The 18,271-nt window shown below is 34.6% G+C and overlaps 1 protein-coding gene across 1 annotated transcript in view; it reads right to left on the minus strand.

Annotated features, from left to right (window-relative positions):
- cacnb4b (calcium channel, voltage-dependent, beta 4b subunit) overlaps window positions 1-18,271 on the minus strand; it is a 67,276-nt gene that overhangs the window by 38,991 nt on the left and 10,014 nt on the right. The window contains exons 3-5 of the mRNA XM_056459689.1: window positions 6,328-6,459; window positions 3,772-3,894; window positions 3,500-3,627 (exon numbers count right to left, since the gene is read on the minus strand). Of these exons, the coding sequence (XP_056315664.1) occupies window positions 3,500-3,627; window positions 3,772-3,894; window positions 6,328-6,459 (383 nt within the window). The remainder of the gene's footprint in view (window positions 1-3,499; window positions 3,628-3,771; window positions 3,895-6,327; window positions 6,460-18,271) is intronic.

The raw sequence follows: 18,271 nt of genomic DNA on the forward strand, positions 1-18,271 counted from the left end.
AGTAATCAGATGTGCCAATATTTGTAGCTTTAGGTGTTTCTAAGACAAAATCTGTCAGTGTTGTTTTCATTCTCTCGTCTTCAGCGCTTTACATTTTCGCGGTTGTAGCTCCTGTCATCTGAAGACAGGAGGCGTTGACTGAGTGATTGACAGCTGATTTTAACCAATCATTCGTGTTCAGTTCTTAGAGCAGTGGGCCAATAAGAAGAGCGCGAAGGCGGGGCAAGCGTTGAAGGCTTTGTTTACTGCGGCAAGTTGACATGACAACAGTTTTAAACTGTTCCTGAGCGCTGCGTTCCAAGTACAAAGATGCATTCTGCCCGAATGTGTCCTAAATACTTTATGAATCAGTAGTATCTTTTTAAAAATCTGAAAATATTAGCTTTCACTTGTAATACTGAAAAATATTTATTATAATCACTGAAAATTACACAATTTTTAAATAACTCTCGCGACCCCTTGAAATTATTCTGCGACCCCCGCAGGGGTCGCGACCCCCAGTTTGGGAACCACTGGTGTAAATCACACTACCTATTAGAGTATGTTTTACTTTCGAAATGGGGTATAAATTCGTCTCATTTGGCATTTTAAATTCTTTTAAACATAATTAAATGCTGCTTGTAAATCAGACAACGATTCTATGTTTGTTCTTGCTGTCAATTGAAAAACATAATCAATAGATGTGTTATGATAAACCGCTGTGAGTCCGATTTTAATACAACTTTCCTTCACCTGCTCTTAAGGTTCACCTGGATAAGGTCTGTTAAAATGTATCTTTTGGTATTTTATCATGTATATAGTGAAATTTGGCACATATGTTTTTGGAACGAGGCAACAAACAAAATATAAGATTTTAATGCATATTTATGCATAGTGTCATATCACTCAGCACTACCGCAATTCCTATTGTTGGCAATGGACCTGTAAGAGGCCACCTACATATTTCGTCTTACCATGGCTTAATTTGTGCCGGAACACACTGGATCCAGATCCGGCACCTCTAAAATTTGATCCGGCACCTCATTTTACCGATCCCCCTCCTCAACCCCTGTCCGCTGTTCACTTTCACTTACTTCCGCGACTTCCCAACTCTTCACTTTTGTCCGCAACACCACCGCCCCACTCACTATCGTCCGCAACACCCCTCCACCATCCACTGCACCAGTCCTAGCCCCCCAAATCCCCCAACCCCCCGTCGCTCTCCACTATCATGCACGGCAACCCCTCCATCCTCGGTTAACATGCTGGATCCATAACCCCGATCTGTTCCGGGGCCTTGCAATTCACAAATTAAGCACTGCGTCTTACATATTACATATTACAAACAGCATGTGGAAAGCATGTGGAAAGTGCGAGGCACATTAGTTGTTTTTAGCGTCTATTGTTGCAAGGTGACCATCAACAGTTTTCTCAGAGGATGACAAACCATTGCTGTAGCTCTGATTTACACTTTATTTATGGAGAAAATGAAAAAGCACTGCAGTGTTTGGGTGTTCTGTGTTTATCTGAGGTAATAAGTCTACCGTTATTACTAAAGTGTGTATTGTAAGGATTCATACATAAGCTGCACTTCTCCTCCTAACCAAAAAGAGGTTTTCTTCTGACTTTTCACATACAGAGTCCAATTTTAATGCACCCTTCAGACCAGTAAATGGCACCACTTTCCTGCCATCTGCTGTGTGCCACCACTTAAGCCAGATTCAAACATCTGTGTTTTGCCCTATATAAGTTTGTCTGTAACTAACTAGTGTGTTCAGTCTTGAGCCATTATTGCCCGGTGATCTTCTGAATCATTTGAAAAGCACTTTATTGTTATGTTTTTGTTGTTGCTTTGCCTGTTTTCTGGAAGATCAGCTTCAGTTATTTTGTAGTACTTTGCCATCTATTTTTTTCTGAATCTTACGCCTCACATTTCCTTATTAAACTTCTGTTTTGGGTTCATCTGTTGAGGAGTTAGCTCAGTTGAGAAAAGCTCCAGCTTTGAGTCCATTAGACCCGAACTACAGGTATATTCAATACAAATTATACTGATTGGTTCATTGTGGAGAGCTTGCGGCATTCTGAAAAGTTGAGATGTTATTAACTAAGGCCCCGTTTACACTAGTACGTTTTAGTTTTAAAACGGCGTTTTAGAATGAAAACGGCCTGCGTCCACACTGGTGTTTCATCCAGCATTTCTGAACAACTTTCCAGCTACACCACACCACTAAAAATGCACATCACATAACCACAAACACACACACACTCTGGCATGCTCTGCAGCATATCTACCCAGATGAGAGCTGTGCTCGTCAAACTGTTCATCAATGATATACCTCTGGATCCAATCTCACTGTATTTGTTAAACGTGATATTTAATTCATCTTGTTGTCTATATCTAATGACATATTCCCCGACTTTGGTCTTTTAAATCTATTATCATCTATTGATTATCTGTTTTGGCTGAGCGCAAAGATAAGGTAATTCACTGTATATTCACTGATTGCTTGCCTTTATTTCCTATATTGTGTAAACTTATTGTACATACTTTTATAATGGCCATTATTGATTATTAAAACTAATAATCAACTGGTATGTTTTGTACTTTCAAATGTATTTGAAAATGAAAGAAGGCAGTAATGTTATAGGCTTCGTTTTGTTATAAATATGCATACAGTGAAGATGACGGTCATATAAATATGTAGCTACACGACGCCTCAACATTTTTGGTGTCTGTAAAGGTAATATCAAAATGAAAATAGGCAGTTCCTCATATCATGTTTTTATCATCATTTTATTGTTAAGAAAGTGAAACAATGTAGCTAGGGTGATGTGAATGAGATTATAATGTACACGTTTCCCTTTGAAGATGTACTCGACTTGTCCGCGGGAGTTTGTTTTCCATTTCAAACTTGCGAAGTCTGAACTTAGAGGAGAGGATGCAAGACTGAACTATGTGTAGGCTACTTAATATTGAGGAAAAAGCCCCAATCAGACAGGCGAATGTCTGCAGCCACGCCTCCGTTTTCAGATATCTCCGTTTTCCCCATCCACACTGACACGGAGCAGCAGCATTTTAGAATGAAAAGCGTTTGAAAATGCTCTGTTTTCAGCTCTCGAAAACTCCGGCGTAGTGTGGACGGATGGCGTAACCGTAGCAAAACTTATGCATTTTCAAACTAAAACGTGTTGGTGTAAACGGGGCCTAAGTGTGTCTGGAAAACATGAACGCCTCACGTTGCTCCCTATTTGCACACAAGTCACCATTGGAAATAACGAACTTGTGTGCTCAAAAGACGCAATATGTGAACGGCCCCTAAAATTGCTTCCTTGGAATTTTAGCACTTACTTAAGCCACATACAACTTCATTTAGATAGCAAAGAACAATCTAATATACTGTATAAATACATTCTATGGCACCTTTAAATAAGGATCACTGGAAAAAAACATCAAAAACCAAGAGGTTGCGGAAAATCAAATGCTCCATCAGCTGGCTAAGTATGATCTCTGTCTGCTTACCCTTGTACTCTGCTTTTCTTCTGTTCCAGCTGTGCTCTGATATTCTCCAGCTTCAGGGGACTGGGGATAAAGCCAATCTCACAGCCTTCTTTCACCAGCCTCCCAATCCACCAGTCATTATTAAACTTCTGCATACGGAGAAGAGAGGACAAAACTTTAGCCCCTGAAAGCGTTTGACCAACGATAGCCGCTTGAGTCATGAATTTCAGCTAGAGTTTTTCTATATTTGTAGAAGGCATTAGTGAATCAGAGTCAGTAGTGAGTTTTTTTACCTCTTTGATGTGCAGGAAGTCTTTCGCATCGAATGAGATGGCGGTTCCTGGCACAGGCACATCTTCATCCAGCGCGCCACAGTAGCTGACATTTGTCTTCACGGCGAAGGCCACCGCTTTGGCCTGAAAGTCAATGTTTTTGAATTAAAATATACACAACATATGCTACTCTATATGTCTAAAAATCTCCTTTAAAATGTATTCATCACTTTTAATTTATTGCACTGGTAATTTATTGCACGTAATCTGTGGTGTATGAAGTTATATAGAAATAAATGTGACTTGAGTTTAATTTATTTTAAATAATACTTTTTAAAACATCAACAATTTTGGCTGTCCACTCTGCTATATAGATTGTTTTCAGTCATTCTTTCATTAATATGAACAATTAAGTCTGTGTCCACCCTGTTATATTTTTTAAAAATAATAATAATAATGTAGTAATTTTAACAATAATGACCGTGTCTTCTCTGCTATTTTGGAAGTTTGGAATATATCAATGTAGTTTAAAAAATGTAATTAATTTATTTTTTACTACACTTTAATAATATCAAAAATTACAGTAGTGTTTAATGTGTTATATCTATTCAGTTATGCCTCACTGATAGCAACAATTATAGCAGTGCCCACTTTTATAAATGTAATTTTTTTCCAATCATACTTTAATAATATCAACAATTATGGTGAACTGAATCATCTAACAGTGAACTGCAGTGTTAAATATTTCAGCTTAGATGCTTTTCAATTCAATTAGAGTAAAACAAAACTGTCTGAATCTGGGGATCCTATTGGGTTGAGCGTCATCTCCTCCACACCACAGCTTACCATGCTCACTTTGGTACAGAACAGTGGTGAGTAAAAACAGGGTGTTTCCCTGGTTTTAATATAAAAAAACACAACAAATCAAAACCAACAAATAACATTTGGATGCTTTATTTGTTGAGACAGAAGTAGTGAGGGCTTCTTGGCCGTAATACACTACACTATATTCTAGACCAGGGGTGCCCAAACTTTTTCTTATAAAGGGCCAAAAACCAAACTTTGGGGCTGTGGACCGAAGGTACACTCAAAAAAAATATTTTGCTGCTTGTTCAACCTACTTATTTAAAATGAGCTGAAACAACACAATTCTTGAGATTGTCTTCATTGGGACAACTTAATTTTTTTATGTTCAATCCACATAAATTTGTTAAAAGTGTTAAGTTAACTTAATCGATTTGTGTTGGGACATCATGAATTAATTGTGTGGAACCCTGTAATTTTTATGTAAGGTTCCACACAATTTATTCAGATTGTCCCAACACAAATCGATTAAGTTAACACATTTAAGTGGATTAAACATAAAACAATTAAGCTGTCCCAAAAAAATCTCAAGAATTGTGTTGTATGAGCTCATTTTAATATATTTTTAAAATATTTTTTTTGAGTGTTTATTACAGTTGCAAGTTGCAATGGTTCATTTCTTAATTTATTTTATATTATTAATAAATAAGTAGATTTAATCATATTAAATAATGCAATAGAATTTTTTTGAGCTTATTACAACAAAAACATGATTTCTTTTTTAACACAATGGAGATTAATGCCGAATACACTAGTAAAGCTGCACCTGACTCTGTCGATGTCTTCTGATTTGTCTTTCATCCATCAGTGACAGTGTATTTTTTTTTATCTAATTCATTTACAACATTAATTGAAACATTATTTTCAGTTTGCTTTTTTGTATCTCAACAATAAAACAAACTACCTCAAAAAAAAAAAAAAAAAAAAACTACACCTCTTTTAAGATTGGATGGCGGCCCAAATTAAATCTTTCCAATGGCCAACTTTGGCCCGTGGGCCCTAGTTTGGGCATCTCTGGACAAGACCAATACTGCATAACTGTAGCTCAGACATGAAGGCTATGAGAAGCAATTAAATAACATTAAACTGTGAAAAATGTACAATCTGTGGTTACATTTGTGTCACAATGTTGATTTATTTTGCATTTATATACTAAACATCTATGACTAAGGCTTTATACCTATGATTTCTGTTATTGTTTACTAACCTTCCGGAACAAAGAGATCGAGACAAAGAGAGTTCTTGCCTTGTTTCTAGTCAAAATATCTAAAAATTCTTAAATCAAGATGCATTTTCTAGACAAGCAATAAGTATTTTCTTGTTTTCAGAAATAATTAGTTTTTTTCCCTTAAAACAAGCAAAACAATCTTGTTTTTCTTGTAGACATAAGATTATTTTGCTAAGGAATTTTAATTTTTTTTAAAGGAAAAAAACTCCTTTAAAATGAATTATTTCTGAAAACAAGACAATATTTTTGCTTGTCTAGAAAATGCTTCTTGTTTTTTAGATATTTTTTAGATATTTGGACTAGAAAAAAGACAAAGAAACTAAGAAAGAAAGAAATTTTTTTACAGTGTAAAAGTTTACAAACACTTGAGAGTGTGAGTAAATGATGAGTAAATGTACATTTTTGGGTGAACTATCCATTTAACACTGCATAGAGTGTCATGAAGTATTTGATCGATAATATATGTGTGTTGAGTGTGCCCTGACCTTTGCCCTCTCCAGCTGTAATTGAGCCTGCTGTTCTCGCTCCTGCCGGCCCTGACTGCCCCCCTCCGGCCTCTCCTCCTCCAACGACACATCTGAATCAGACGGCCTGCTAGTGTAGGAATCAGCTGAACCCTGCGAACACACCACACAAAATACATTACATATGTGCATCAGGACTGGATTTAAAGGGGACATGCCATTTAAAGTGCTCGATTAGTCCACTAGATCATTTATGGAAACTGCAAAAGTTGTCTTCTAAAGCATCAGCTCATAAACATATGACCACACTGACAATATCTATTTACCATTCAGATATTTGATGATGGCATTCAGAAATATGCAATCAAGAAGAATCAATCATAACCAAGTAAATTTACATATGGATTGCTTAAAGGGGACCTATTATGCCCCGTTTAACAAGGTGCAAAGTAAGTCTCTGAAGTCCATAGAGTGTGTATGAAAAGTGTTAGCTCAAAATACCCCACACATAATGTTCAAGTACTCTTTAAAACTGCCTGTTTTAGGCTTTGATCCACATTTAGTTGTTTTGGTGACTGTCGCTTTAAATTCAAATGAGATTGTACACCCAACCCTCTTTTCAAAATGATCTTCAGCAGGGACAGTGTGAAAAATCTAATGGCTGACGGCTGCTTCTCACTCAGGGCTGTTTATGCTAATGAGAAAGAGATTGTCACTAATAGTCGGGGCTTTCCCCCTTTGATGACACACATGAAGAGAGAATGCCAATCAAAGAGTTTCTGCAGACTTTTTACATATGTTTTGTGGTGTTTTCTGTTTTTTTTTCTGTCTTGCTTTCTCTTCTGTTTTGTGTTATATATATATATATATATATATATATATATATATATATATATATATATATATATATATATATATATATATATATATATATATATATATATATATATATGTCCTGCCCAGGTGTGCGACCATTGGTGGAGAAGGCTGCCAGTTATCATTATGACGCCACTCGGCACACCAAACAGGAACTGGTCCGCCACTTTTTTTTTTGCTTGCGCTGTTCAGGAAGAGCACTTGATTCTACAGCAAACTCCTCACTTGTGTCGACCAGCCGGTTCATTTGTGTTCGTATTATTTTTGTTGCTGTTTAGTTTGTTTCTCGTTTAAGTGCTTTATTGCCTACTGTTGATTTCTAGGTTACCAATACTACAGTCAGCTGCTCAAACAACTAGTTAGAAATGCTCAGAAATTTTTTTTTTCTTTACTTTAAAAAGATTTGCTTTGCATTTTAGGATGGAAACCTGTCTAATGGCTACTTGTACCTTGAAAGTTAAAACTAAATAAAAGCATGAATAAATAAACAAAACAAATTAATCCATGTGGCTTCTTACAGTATGCTGAGGTCTTATGAAGTGAAACAATTACTCTGTATATTATTTACATATGATTATATAGATATATACATATATAAATACATTATACATTATATAAATTATATTTATATTATACAAGACTATAAAAATAAACATGACTATAAATTGCATGGTTTGAATTTGAGTAAATTAACAGCAAATTTGACCATTTTTGAGTGAATTATACCTTTATGTGGTAAAGGAAAAATATATTTTAGTACTATTGATAGGGTAAATACACAAACTGTATAACTGAAAAACTGTTATATTAAAGTCAATCTGGAAACCTATATCCCATATATACTGACTGTATGTATATAACAATCGCATCCAAGATCAAAGTTTATGTAGACATAATTTATGTAAGGTGTATATTTATTATATATTTATTATGCATATTTAAAGACACAAAGAAAAAAAAACATAAAATGTTTATTTATATTTAGATATAAAATATGTATATGAAAGAAATTATAAATTTAAATATCAACGTAACAAAAATAGTTTTTATGTATTTGTGTGTATCATATATATATATATATATATATATATATATATATATATATATATATATATATATATATATATATATATATATATATATATATATATAAATTCTTGTCATTGATCCCAGGTGTAAAAGCAACAAATAATAACTTGACTTCTAGTTGATCATTTAGAAAAGTGGCAGAAGGTAGATTTTTCTGATAAATCATCTGTTGAACTGCATCCCAATCATCACAAATACTGCAGAAGACATATTGTAACCTACATGGACCCAAGATTCTCAGTGAAGTCAGTCAAGTTTGGTGAAGGAAAAATCATGGTTTGGGGTTACATCCAGTATGGGGCGTGCGAGATAACTGCAGAATGGATTGCAACATCAACAGCCTGATGTATCAAGACATTTGTGCCGCCCATTATATTACAAAGCACAGGAGAGGGCAAATTCTTCAGCAGGATAGCACTCATCATACTTCAGCCTCCACATCAAAGTTCCTGAAAGCAAAGAAGGTCAACGTGCTCCAGAATTGGCCTGCCCAGTCACAAGACATTGTTGAGCATGTCTGGGGTAAGATGAGGTAAGGAGGCATTGATGAATCCAAAGAATATTGATGAACTCTGGGAGTCCTGCAAGAACATTTTCTTTGCCATTGCAGATGACTTTATTAATAAGTTATTTGAGTCATTGCAGAGATGTATGGATGCAGACCTCTAAGCTCATGGGAGTCATACTCAATATTAATTCCTTTTCCACTGCACAATGACTTTATATTCTAGTCTGTACATTATTTCTACTAAGTGACACGACTTTTGTCTAAGCAAAATCAGACCTTACTGTCCTAATTAAATAATTAAAAATCAAGGCATCATATTTTATTTTGGTAAAATAAGCGTAATCTAGAGGCCTTTCATATAATCAACTTCTGATACCAAATGATCAACTAGAAGTCGCTATTTGTTGTTCCTAAAACTTGGATAAACGACAAGACTTTTGTCAGGCAGTGTTTATTAACTCAAAGCAAACATTTATTTTGGATGCGATTAATCTAAATATAATAATTTTACTGATTATAATTATATTTTCTTGAATAGTGAATTTGAGTGTTTTTTTATCATATGCACATTAGTCTGGTCTGCTGCATTTTCATTAGGTCTGTGCTTTTCATGTTTGCCTATTCAGACTGCTGGAAACACAGGTCAGCAAAAAAACCACCTGTACCTCTATTACTAGACACAACTGTCAGCCATAGAGATACATGGTCCTCAAGCAAACAGAAAAATACACCTGTGAGCAGAAGGTGACTTTAGGTAAGCTGCATTTGTTCACAATCTCCATTACATCCTTACAAATAATAGATATAGCTGAAGGCAAAAGTATTAGCCGTCTTTATGGTGAAATTTGTTTTCTTTTTCAAATATTTCCCAAGAGCTGCTTAATGGAGATAAAGGAATTTCTTTTGTATTTGCCATGATGACAGTACATAATATTTATTATTTATTTAGCAAAATACGAGTATTCAGTTTAAAGTGATAAGGAAAATATTCTACAAGATTTTCTTTTTTCTTTCATTTTTTATTATTCCAGCTAATCTAAAATATATAAGACTTACTCCAGAAGCTAAAATATAATAGGAAATACTTCAAAAGATGTCTTTGCTCTTTTAAACATCACTTGGGAAATATTTGCGAAATAATAAAACTTTTATAAGATTATAATTTTGTTTTCAACTGTATTGTGCTAGTTTACAGATTAGACATTATTTCACATTTCATATTTACCTCATAATTTAACTTTGACTTGTGTATAGTAATTAATGACGCACATTTTAGTGTGTAGTATGGCAAATATTCTAGAAAAAAAATGTTGTATAATAGAAATTCACAATTTAGAATGGTTCCAAACACATACCGGTAAATATCCGGACTGACTTTACCGGTAAATTCCAAAAAGCACTGTTCACGCAGGCATGAATGTTCCAGAATTTTTCTGGAAAAGACTCTTCACACATCCATTACAAGGTATCCGGTAAATTTTGACATCATTAACCAGAAATGACCTCTGAACGGCTGTGCTTGTATTTGTTAACATAGAAGCGGTCTGGCTTTTGTTAATGGTTTCACTTTTATTTAAAGCTTTAGCATTCATGCAGCTGCTTTGTCCCAAAGACATGCAAAGGCAGAAGAGCGAACCGCAGCTAAATGTTTACACATTTGACCACATTACAAATTCTGTGGATGAAAAAGCATTGTGAACAACTTCGATGAAAACATATGGAGGAACACTTTCGCATGTCGATATGTACAAAATATGTGTGAGCTGGCGCTCACTGGTTGCTTTATGTGCACATGCGTCAAGCAACTGAAGCAGAACTTGAAGGTAAACAAACAGCGGTTTATCATAAGCATTGTATAGTTTTCTTTTTTACACAGTTGGCATTAACAAGGAACATAGAAACGTTATCTGACTAACATCTAGCAGCTAAAAAATATTCAAAAGCTTTTATTTTCATAAAATAAAATGTGAATGCGTCTGTATGTTCGGCTGCAGTAGACGTCTCACGTCAGCGCATTCTAATCATGAACGCACTCTTTCAGGCAATTTTTGTTCTGCATTCACACAGTGCAGCATTCCGGCAAATTACCGGTACTGTATTGGTAACTTCTCTTTCCAAAAAATGTAATGAATTTACCGGTATTTTCAAAAAGTTGACACATGATCCCTTTCCGGAAAATTGCCGGTAATTTTCCAGAAAAGTCTGCATGTGTGAAAGGGGCTATCACATCATTTTAAACTTTTAAAAATATTAATAAAAGTGATTTTTTCAAACTTTTCAAGGTTAAAAGTTATTGGAAGAAAGATCAAGATTTTATAATGCAATTCAAAATCATAAATAAACAATAAAAAATAAAAACATGAATCACAAAATACAGAAAACTGCTAGTTTACTAATATGCTTTTTTCAGTGTGTCATATTGAAAAGCTCAATTCAAAGTGAACCCTAAGTATACAGGTGTGTCTTAAGCCTTGATTTAAAAAGACCAACAGTTTGAGCATTTCTTATATGAGCGGACAAGCTCATATCCATAAATTCGGAGCATTTACAGAAAAGGCTCGGTCACCTTTATTTTTCAACCTTGTTCTTGATAAATGTGAATGCGATTTTCATTGTGAAACTAACAGACTATAAAACTTTATATCAGGGCTGCACAATATATCATTTCAGCATCAATATCAAAAAGTGTGTGTCCAAAATTGTCACATCGTAGGATATGCAATGTTAAGTTGGGATAATAGTTGATCAACAGTTGATTAGATGACAATCATTGTCATTGCGAAGTATAATCATAACAGGCTTTGTCATTTATATGTGTTTTAAAGGCATTTCAAGAGAATGTAGAGCATTTGGGCACAATAAACCTTACAAAAAAAATACAAAATTTGTAACTTTAATGAAGAATAATTTTACTAAATTATTAATACAATGAAGACTATACAATGGTGTCCTCTACATTCATTCTTCCATGACGGGGCACCACACTAAAATTCATTCCTGCCATTGCTACATTACACCTTTTAATTCAAAACATTCAGTCGTTGTTGATTTTTTGTTTGTTGTGTTTTGCTTTAATAGCGGTTATAATCGCACCAAAACCTATTAAAAGCTAAGTTTATTATAATAGAGCAAATTTTTCTGTAATCGAAGTAGGGCTGTACATTATTTATTTAACCCTTTAAGGTTACAGGCTGACTGACTGCCAGGGCTGCGCGATGCATGAGCATGTAGCTTTCAGTAATGATGAACACCGTTTCCATAATTATACTTTATTTAAGATAAAGGTCTATGGTTCTGCATACAATGACTTTATCTTGCTGGAGTTTTTGACCGTTTCACTTTACTTCAGGATGCATCAATGCCGTTCTGTAGGTCTATTGGTCTATTGAAACGTTGAGAGTAGCTAATCGCAAGAGGCTGTGATATGAAGTGTATATGTACTGTATAGGCATGGAACGATAACTGTTTTCAAGGTGTACCTTGGCTTGGAAAAGTCAAGGTTTTAAAACTGCCAAAAATTTCTGCTATACCATTCCTAAGGTATGTGTATGTATTTTAAATGTTTCTCATAACATATATCGTGTTCAAAGGGGAAACAGTTTTTGTTTTTTACATAGACATTTAAAAATAATATAATTTAGGGAAGTAATCAGAATACCGTGAAACCGTGATATATTTTTCCAAGGTTATCATACCGTCAGAATCTGTAATATGGGAATATTTTGGTTTCAAAGTCAAAGACACCAAACAAAAACAGGTATGTTGTAAGAAGTGTTGCCAAAGCACCTGGAAATACAACAACCAGCACCTAAAAAGCACCACAGGCGGCTATATGAGGAGTGTCTTGCTAAAAGTCAATTGAAAGTATTGCCAGTGTCACTTAATCTAGTAGCAAGCAACAGCTAATTACAATTTCAAAGTTGTTTCAGCCATGTTAGTTTGCTGAGTGTTCTGTATTTTTATAATTATTATTTTTGTTTTTAATATTAGCTACACTATCTCCCTAATTTGAGTTCAACATGTTTACAGAAAGGTAGCTTGAGTACAAAATTAAATCGCAAATCAAATCCAAATGGCAATATCCGTCAAAAAATAAATAAATAAAAATAAAAAATAAAAATTGCAATTAGATATTTTCCCCAAATCGCACAGCCTTACTAGTTACATAAACACACTAAACCACACTTCAGCTGCGTTTATTTGAAAGCGCAGAAGAAAATCTGCGTGTGAGCAGTGTTTATTTGAGCGCGTGCAAGGACAGAGAAAACCCACGTGCAAGCAAAGATATTCGCATTACGTGAATGCGATCTCCACAACATTTGTCATTGAAAAAGCGCCATAGTTAGTTTGAAGATCTGTGTAAAAGGCCTGCCACCACAGCTGAAAAAAATCCTAGAGGAACACTGTGTACACTTTTATTTTACATTTCACTATTCATTTTCTGTACCTGAATACTGTTTGACTCTCCAGAAAGCTCTGTTTACTTTACTTCTTGCTTGCAGTTTGTTTATTATTTTTTATACATAAATCACACCCTTACAAAATCACCTCAATTATTCATTAATTTATTTTCTGGCTCGGTCCCTTTATTCATCAGGGGTCACCACAGCGGAATGAACCGCCAATTATCCAGCATATGTTTTACACAGCAGATGGCCTTCCAGCTGCAACCCAGTACTGGAAAACATCCATACACAATCATTCACACACACTCATACACCACGGCCAATTTAGTTGATTCAATTCACCTATAGCGCATGTCTTTGGACTGGGGGGAACCGAAGCACCAGAGAACATGGGGAGAACATGCATACTCCACATAGAAATGCCAACTCACCCAGCCGGTCACCTCAATCAATCTAATTTAATTATTTTTTTCTCAAATAGAGCTTTTTGATACAGATTTTTCCAATATCATGCAGCCCTATATCCTAAATTTGCTGGTTATGAACTCATTATCTTTCCACAACAAAACCCCTATCTAAATATATATCTAAATATATAAGAGCTTACATCTTTTTCAGCTGCACGTCTCCTCATCTATCAGACAAGAGGAAAGTTTCTGTAAACTCCACCTTTGAACTACTCTAAATAGTCAAGTACAAAAACTTCTTCAAAAATGCTCAACCAACCACGGTATCCTCTCAGCATTCCTCCGCAATAACATATCTAGATCATTCCCTTTAAGCACATACAGTACCTTCGCTGCTGGCTTCTCGGGACCTTGAAAAACTTCACAATACACAATCTGAACATTTTCGCCTGAAATCTCCAGAAAATCCTCCGACGGCTCTATGATGTTTGCGAGAGAAGCAGCTGACATCTTTCCTCTAAATAATAATAAAAAACCATACACCGTTGGTATTCACACTTTACCCGCTTTAAGATAATAAAGGCGATTCCAGCAGCAAGTACATAGTCCTCTAATTAATGAGAGACACTGCTCAAAGTGAAGCGAAGCTAGGAAGCTGTATTCTGTTAATCCAATTTGGAAACAACATTAGCTCAAGTCAGTGAAAAGAATGATCGGGTCAATATCGCATTAGAGAGAGAGGCAGAGAGAGAGCAAAAAAGCCTCGCAGTCGGCTAAAAAAATTTGAGCACGCTGCCTATGGCGAAACAGTTTTTCCCTGAAGGCAGCCGCTCCGCACAAGCTTACTTCAGCAGGGACCCAATTGAGGCCGGTGAGTCCAATCACAAAACGCCTGATTCGGGAAACAAAAAATGCACAAGTTTGCTTATCTTTCGCCGCAGAAATGATGATTGTGAGAAATGAAAAAAAAAAGGACGAAAATTCAAATGAATGGCTTTCATCCTTGATTTTGACGAGATAACTGTCTTTTTTGCTGGAGAGTGAATTTGGAAGGCTGGTAGAGGTTTATGTTTAACGTCATAAAGAGAGACAATTAAAGCCTGCAATTTAAGGATAGATACATTTATCAACTAATTTAAAGGCCTCATGAAATTAAAATAAAAACATTTTAGATGTTAGTTTCAGTCTGCTTTAAGTTTTAAGGACATCTATATGTTGATGTGCTCCAAGACAGTGACAAAATTCACATTAGGAGATATAAATCTGATATAAACATGTAAAGCTTGCAGTTTGTCACTTCCGTCTAAAAGAATCTGTGTTTTTTTCACATCACCTCACACCTCAGTTTCTCATTAGATCTTGACCAATCAAATGCGCTTTAGTATATGATATGCCCAGCCTCCTTCAAGACGCTTTTCATTTACTTTTCATTTGATGCGCTTGAGCTCAACTACTCGCTGGAGTTTTTTAAGCCCATTGTAAAAGGAATTTAAGGGCTACACGGCAATCTTTTTTGGGGGGCATGTAGAAAATATATCAAAAAAATTATTTAAATATCTCTTAGCCAGATATTTTAAATAATGTGTCAAAATTCTAGTTGTGTACATACAGATTTTCCAACATAACTTTCATTTATACATTTTCTTTTCGGATTAGTCCCTTTATTAATCAGGGGTTGCCACAGCAGAATGAACCGCCAACTTATCCAACATATGTTTTACGCGGCGGACGCCCTTCCAGCTGCGAACCCAACACTGAAAAACCAACATTAACTTCCCATTAAACAAAAAAGACAAGCTTTAATAACTGTAATACATTAAATATATGCACAACAATCTGTCCAGGTCAGTGTCTAGGTTTATAAATACATGGAGGACTTTTAAACAAATATTATTGCAAGGAAGATCATTAAAACATATTGGTAAATAGAGTTAATAAAAAGATTGTGGTTAAACGTTTTATTGAGATGGATTGTTGGTGATTGAATGGATGTTGAACTGATTGGGTATTTACATGGACAAAATAAAAATGAAGACCTTTTTAAAATGCAGTGATACTATTTAATACTTTTAAGTATTACAATTTTTTTTAAAGCATTTTAAGACTTTTTAAGACCCCACAGACACCCTTTTACTCAGCCTCCAATTCTCCTGAACCTGCTTGAGTTCCTTTCTTGCGTTGCACACACACACACACACAATATTGAGAATGTGTGTAACTGGTAGCCATCGATTTTAGTCAATAGTTGGTTTTAGTTTTTTAGTTTTAGACTTTAGTTTTTTTGGATACTTTGGATGTCGAAGGACACTGGTTTCCAACAATCTTCAAAATATTCTCTTTTTTTGTTCAATAGAAGAAAGAAAGTCATAAAGGTTTGGAACAACTTGAGTGTAAGTAAATGGTGAGTAATTTTATTTTTGGTTGAACAATCTTTTTAAGCTTTTATTGAGCTTTAACATGCAGTGCTCAGCATATTGTATATACGTACACCCCTCACAAACCTTTTAAATTCATATTTTTAATGGGAAGCTATACAATATTATATTTGTACACATACATTCCATTAGTCAGTACTGAAGCCAAATCCGGAGCTTATCTAACAAAATAATGGTCGATAATGGTCCAAAAACTAGTACAGTCAAATTTATATATTATAGAAAAATATTATATACAAATTTTAAAAAAGAGGAAAAATCAAGGGAAAAAATTAATTTAATTAAAAATTTAGTTTTAATTTCTAAATATGTTTGGTGACTAAAATATTATTTTAATAAATATATCAGTTTAATAAATCTGTTTTGTTTAAATGTGCCAAAATACATTGCCTATATTCACTAAGAAATGGATAAAAATGTCCATTTTCAAAATGTGGTGTACTCAGTTATGCTGACCACTGTATAATTCTTTTGAGTTTGTATCGCAGAGGACAAATACTTCTAAACTTCTAAATTCTCCCATTTTGAAGTGTGTATTATATGTAAAATCAGCTTACACTGTAAAAAGGTAAGTAAAAGATTACATTTCTACAAGTCACTAAAGTTCTTAAAAGTTTCTTTCGAAACAGGCTAAACTTCAAAAATAAATAACTCGCAGCTTGTAAACAGTTGTGAAATCAATTTTAATTTGAGCAACTATTTCTGGGTGATTTTTAATATACATTCAATGCCGTTCATCTATACAGGTTGTCTGTTCTGTAATACCATTAAATAGGGCTGCACAATATAGTGTTTCAGCATCGATATCGCAATGTGATCATTCACAATAGTTACATCAGGGGATATTTGATCATTTGCATGTGTTTTTTGAGGCGTGAGGATTTTAAAAGCATTCAGGCATAGGAAACTACCATTTGTAATTTTGAAAAATAATAATGATAAATGTTATTGATTTGTTTATAGAAGGAAGACTATGCAGTATTATTTTGCATTTGATTATTCAATTACTGTATACAAGAATACTGTTAAACCCCTTGAAAAACAATAAAACTGTTTATTTAGTTGATCTTTTTATTCATTGTATTTTTCTATGCTTGAAGATTGTTTATTATATTTTATACAAATGCACTCCTCTACAGATTCATAATCATCCCAATTAATCGAAAATTATGAATTCTTCCCAAATAATTATTCAAGTTATTGTATTCATATCACATTAATGAATCGTTCAAAAAGGTTAAAGCCAGTATTGGTTTTCTTTACAGAAACAAATCTTCGTTTATGCACTTTTCAAAGTAGCATTTGGTCAAGTTAACAGTATTACCAATTTTGGATTATGGGGAATTAATTTAAAAATCTGCTTCAAAAGCTCTCCTTCACAGACTGGATGTTTTTTACCATGCAGCAATTTGTTTTATTACTGGTGCGCCATTTAACCCTCATTACTGTCAACTGTAATCTTTATTGAAATGGACTTCTCTTCAATCACGTCGACAAAATCATTGGTTTCTGTTCATTTACAAAACTCTTATTGGGAAAACTCCACTATATTTACTCTAGTAGTTTTATTAACCTTTGCATACCCAAAATTGCGCTTCACTTGGTCGCTACTCTTTTCAGTTTTCTGCAGCTGAAGCTTGGAATCATCAGTTAATAGTATAAGATCACTGTGCTTGTTTTTAGTGTGTCCTTGGTTTTATATGTTGTTATCTGCATTTGTGAAATTGTTATTGTTTTGTGTCCCTGCTGCTTTGTACTATATCTGTTTTTTGAAGTTGCCTCCTGGCCAGGTCGCCATTGTAAATGAGAACTGGTTCTCAATTGACTTACCTGGTTAAATAAAGGTTATTACTAATATTATGTAATTGCAAAATAAAAAAACATTGAAATGTAAAATTTTTCAATATCGCGCAGCCCTACCACTTTTGGCACTTGTTTTGTGCCAAAGTTAAAGGTGCAGTAGGTGAGCTGCCAGAATGCTAGCGTTAGCATAACAGCTTTGGAAATATACATCCCTCCCCTGCCGTCCAAAGCTACGCCTCCTTAAAGAGCACCTATGGTGAAAAATCTACTTTTCAAGCTGTTTGGACAGACATGTGTGTATAGTGTATAGGCTGTCATATTGGGGTGATACAAACACACCCAGTCCTTTTTTTTTTTTCAATTTAACAACATAAAAACGGTGGACCAATTGGATCGGTTTTTAGACCGACCGCAACTTGACGTGGGAGTGCGGTCCCCACC

Source organism: Danio aesculapii, chromosome 6, assembly GCF_903798145.1.
Source record: "Danio aesculapii chromosome 6, fDanAes4.1, whole genome shotgun sequence".
NCBI classification, from domain to species: Eukaryota; Metazoa; Chordata; class Actinopteri; order Cypriniformes; family Danionidae; genus Danio; species Danio aesculapii.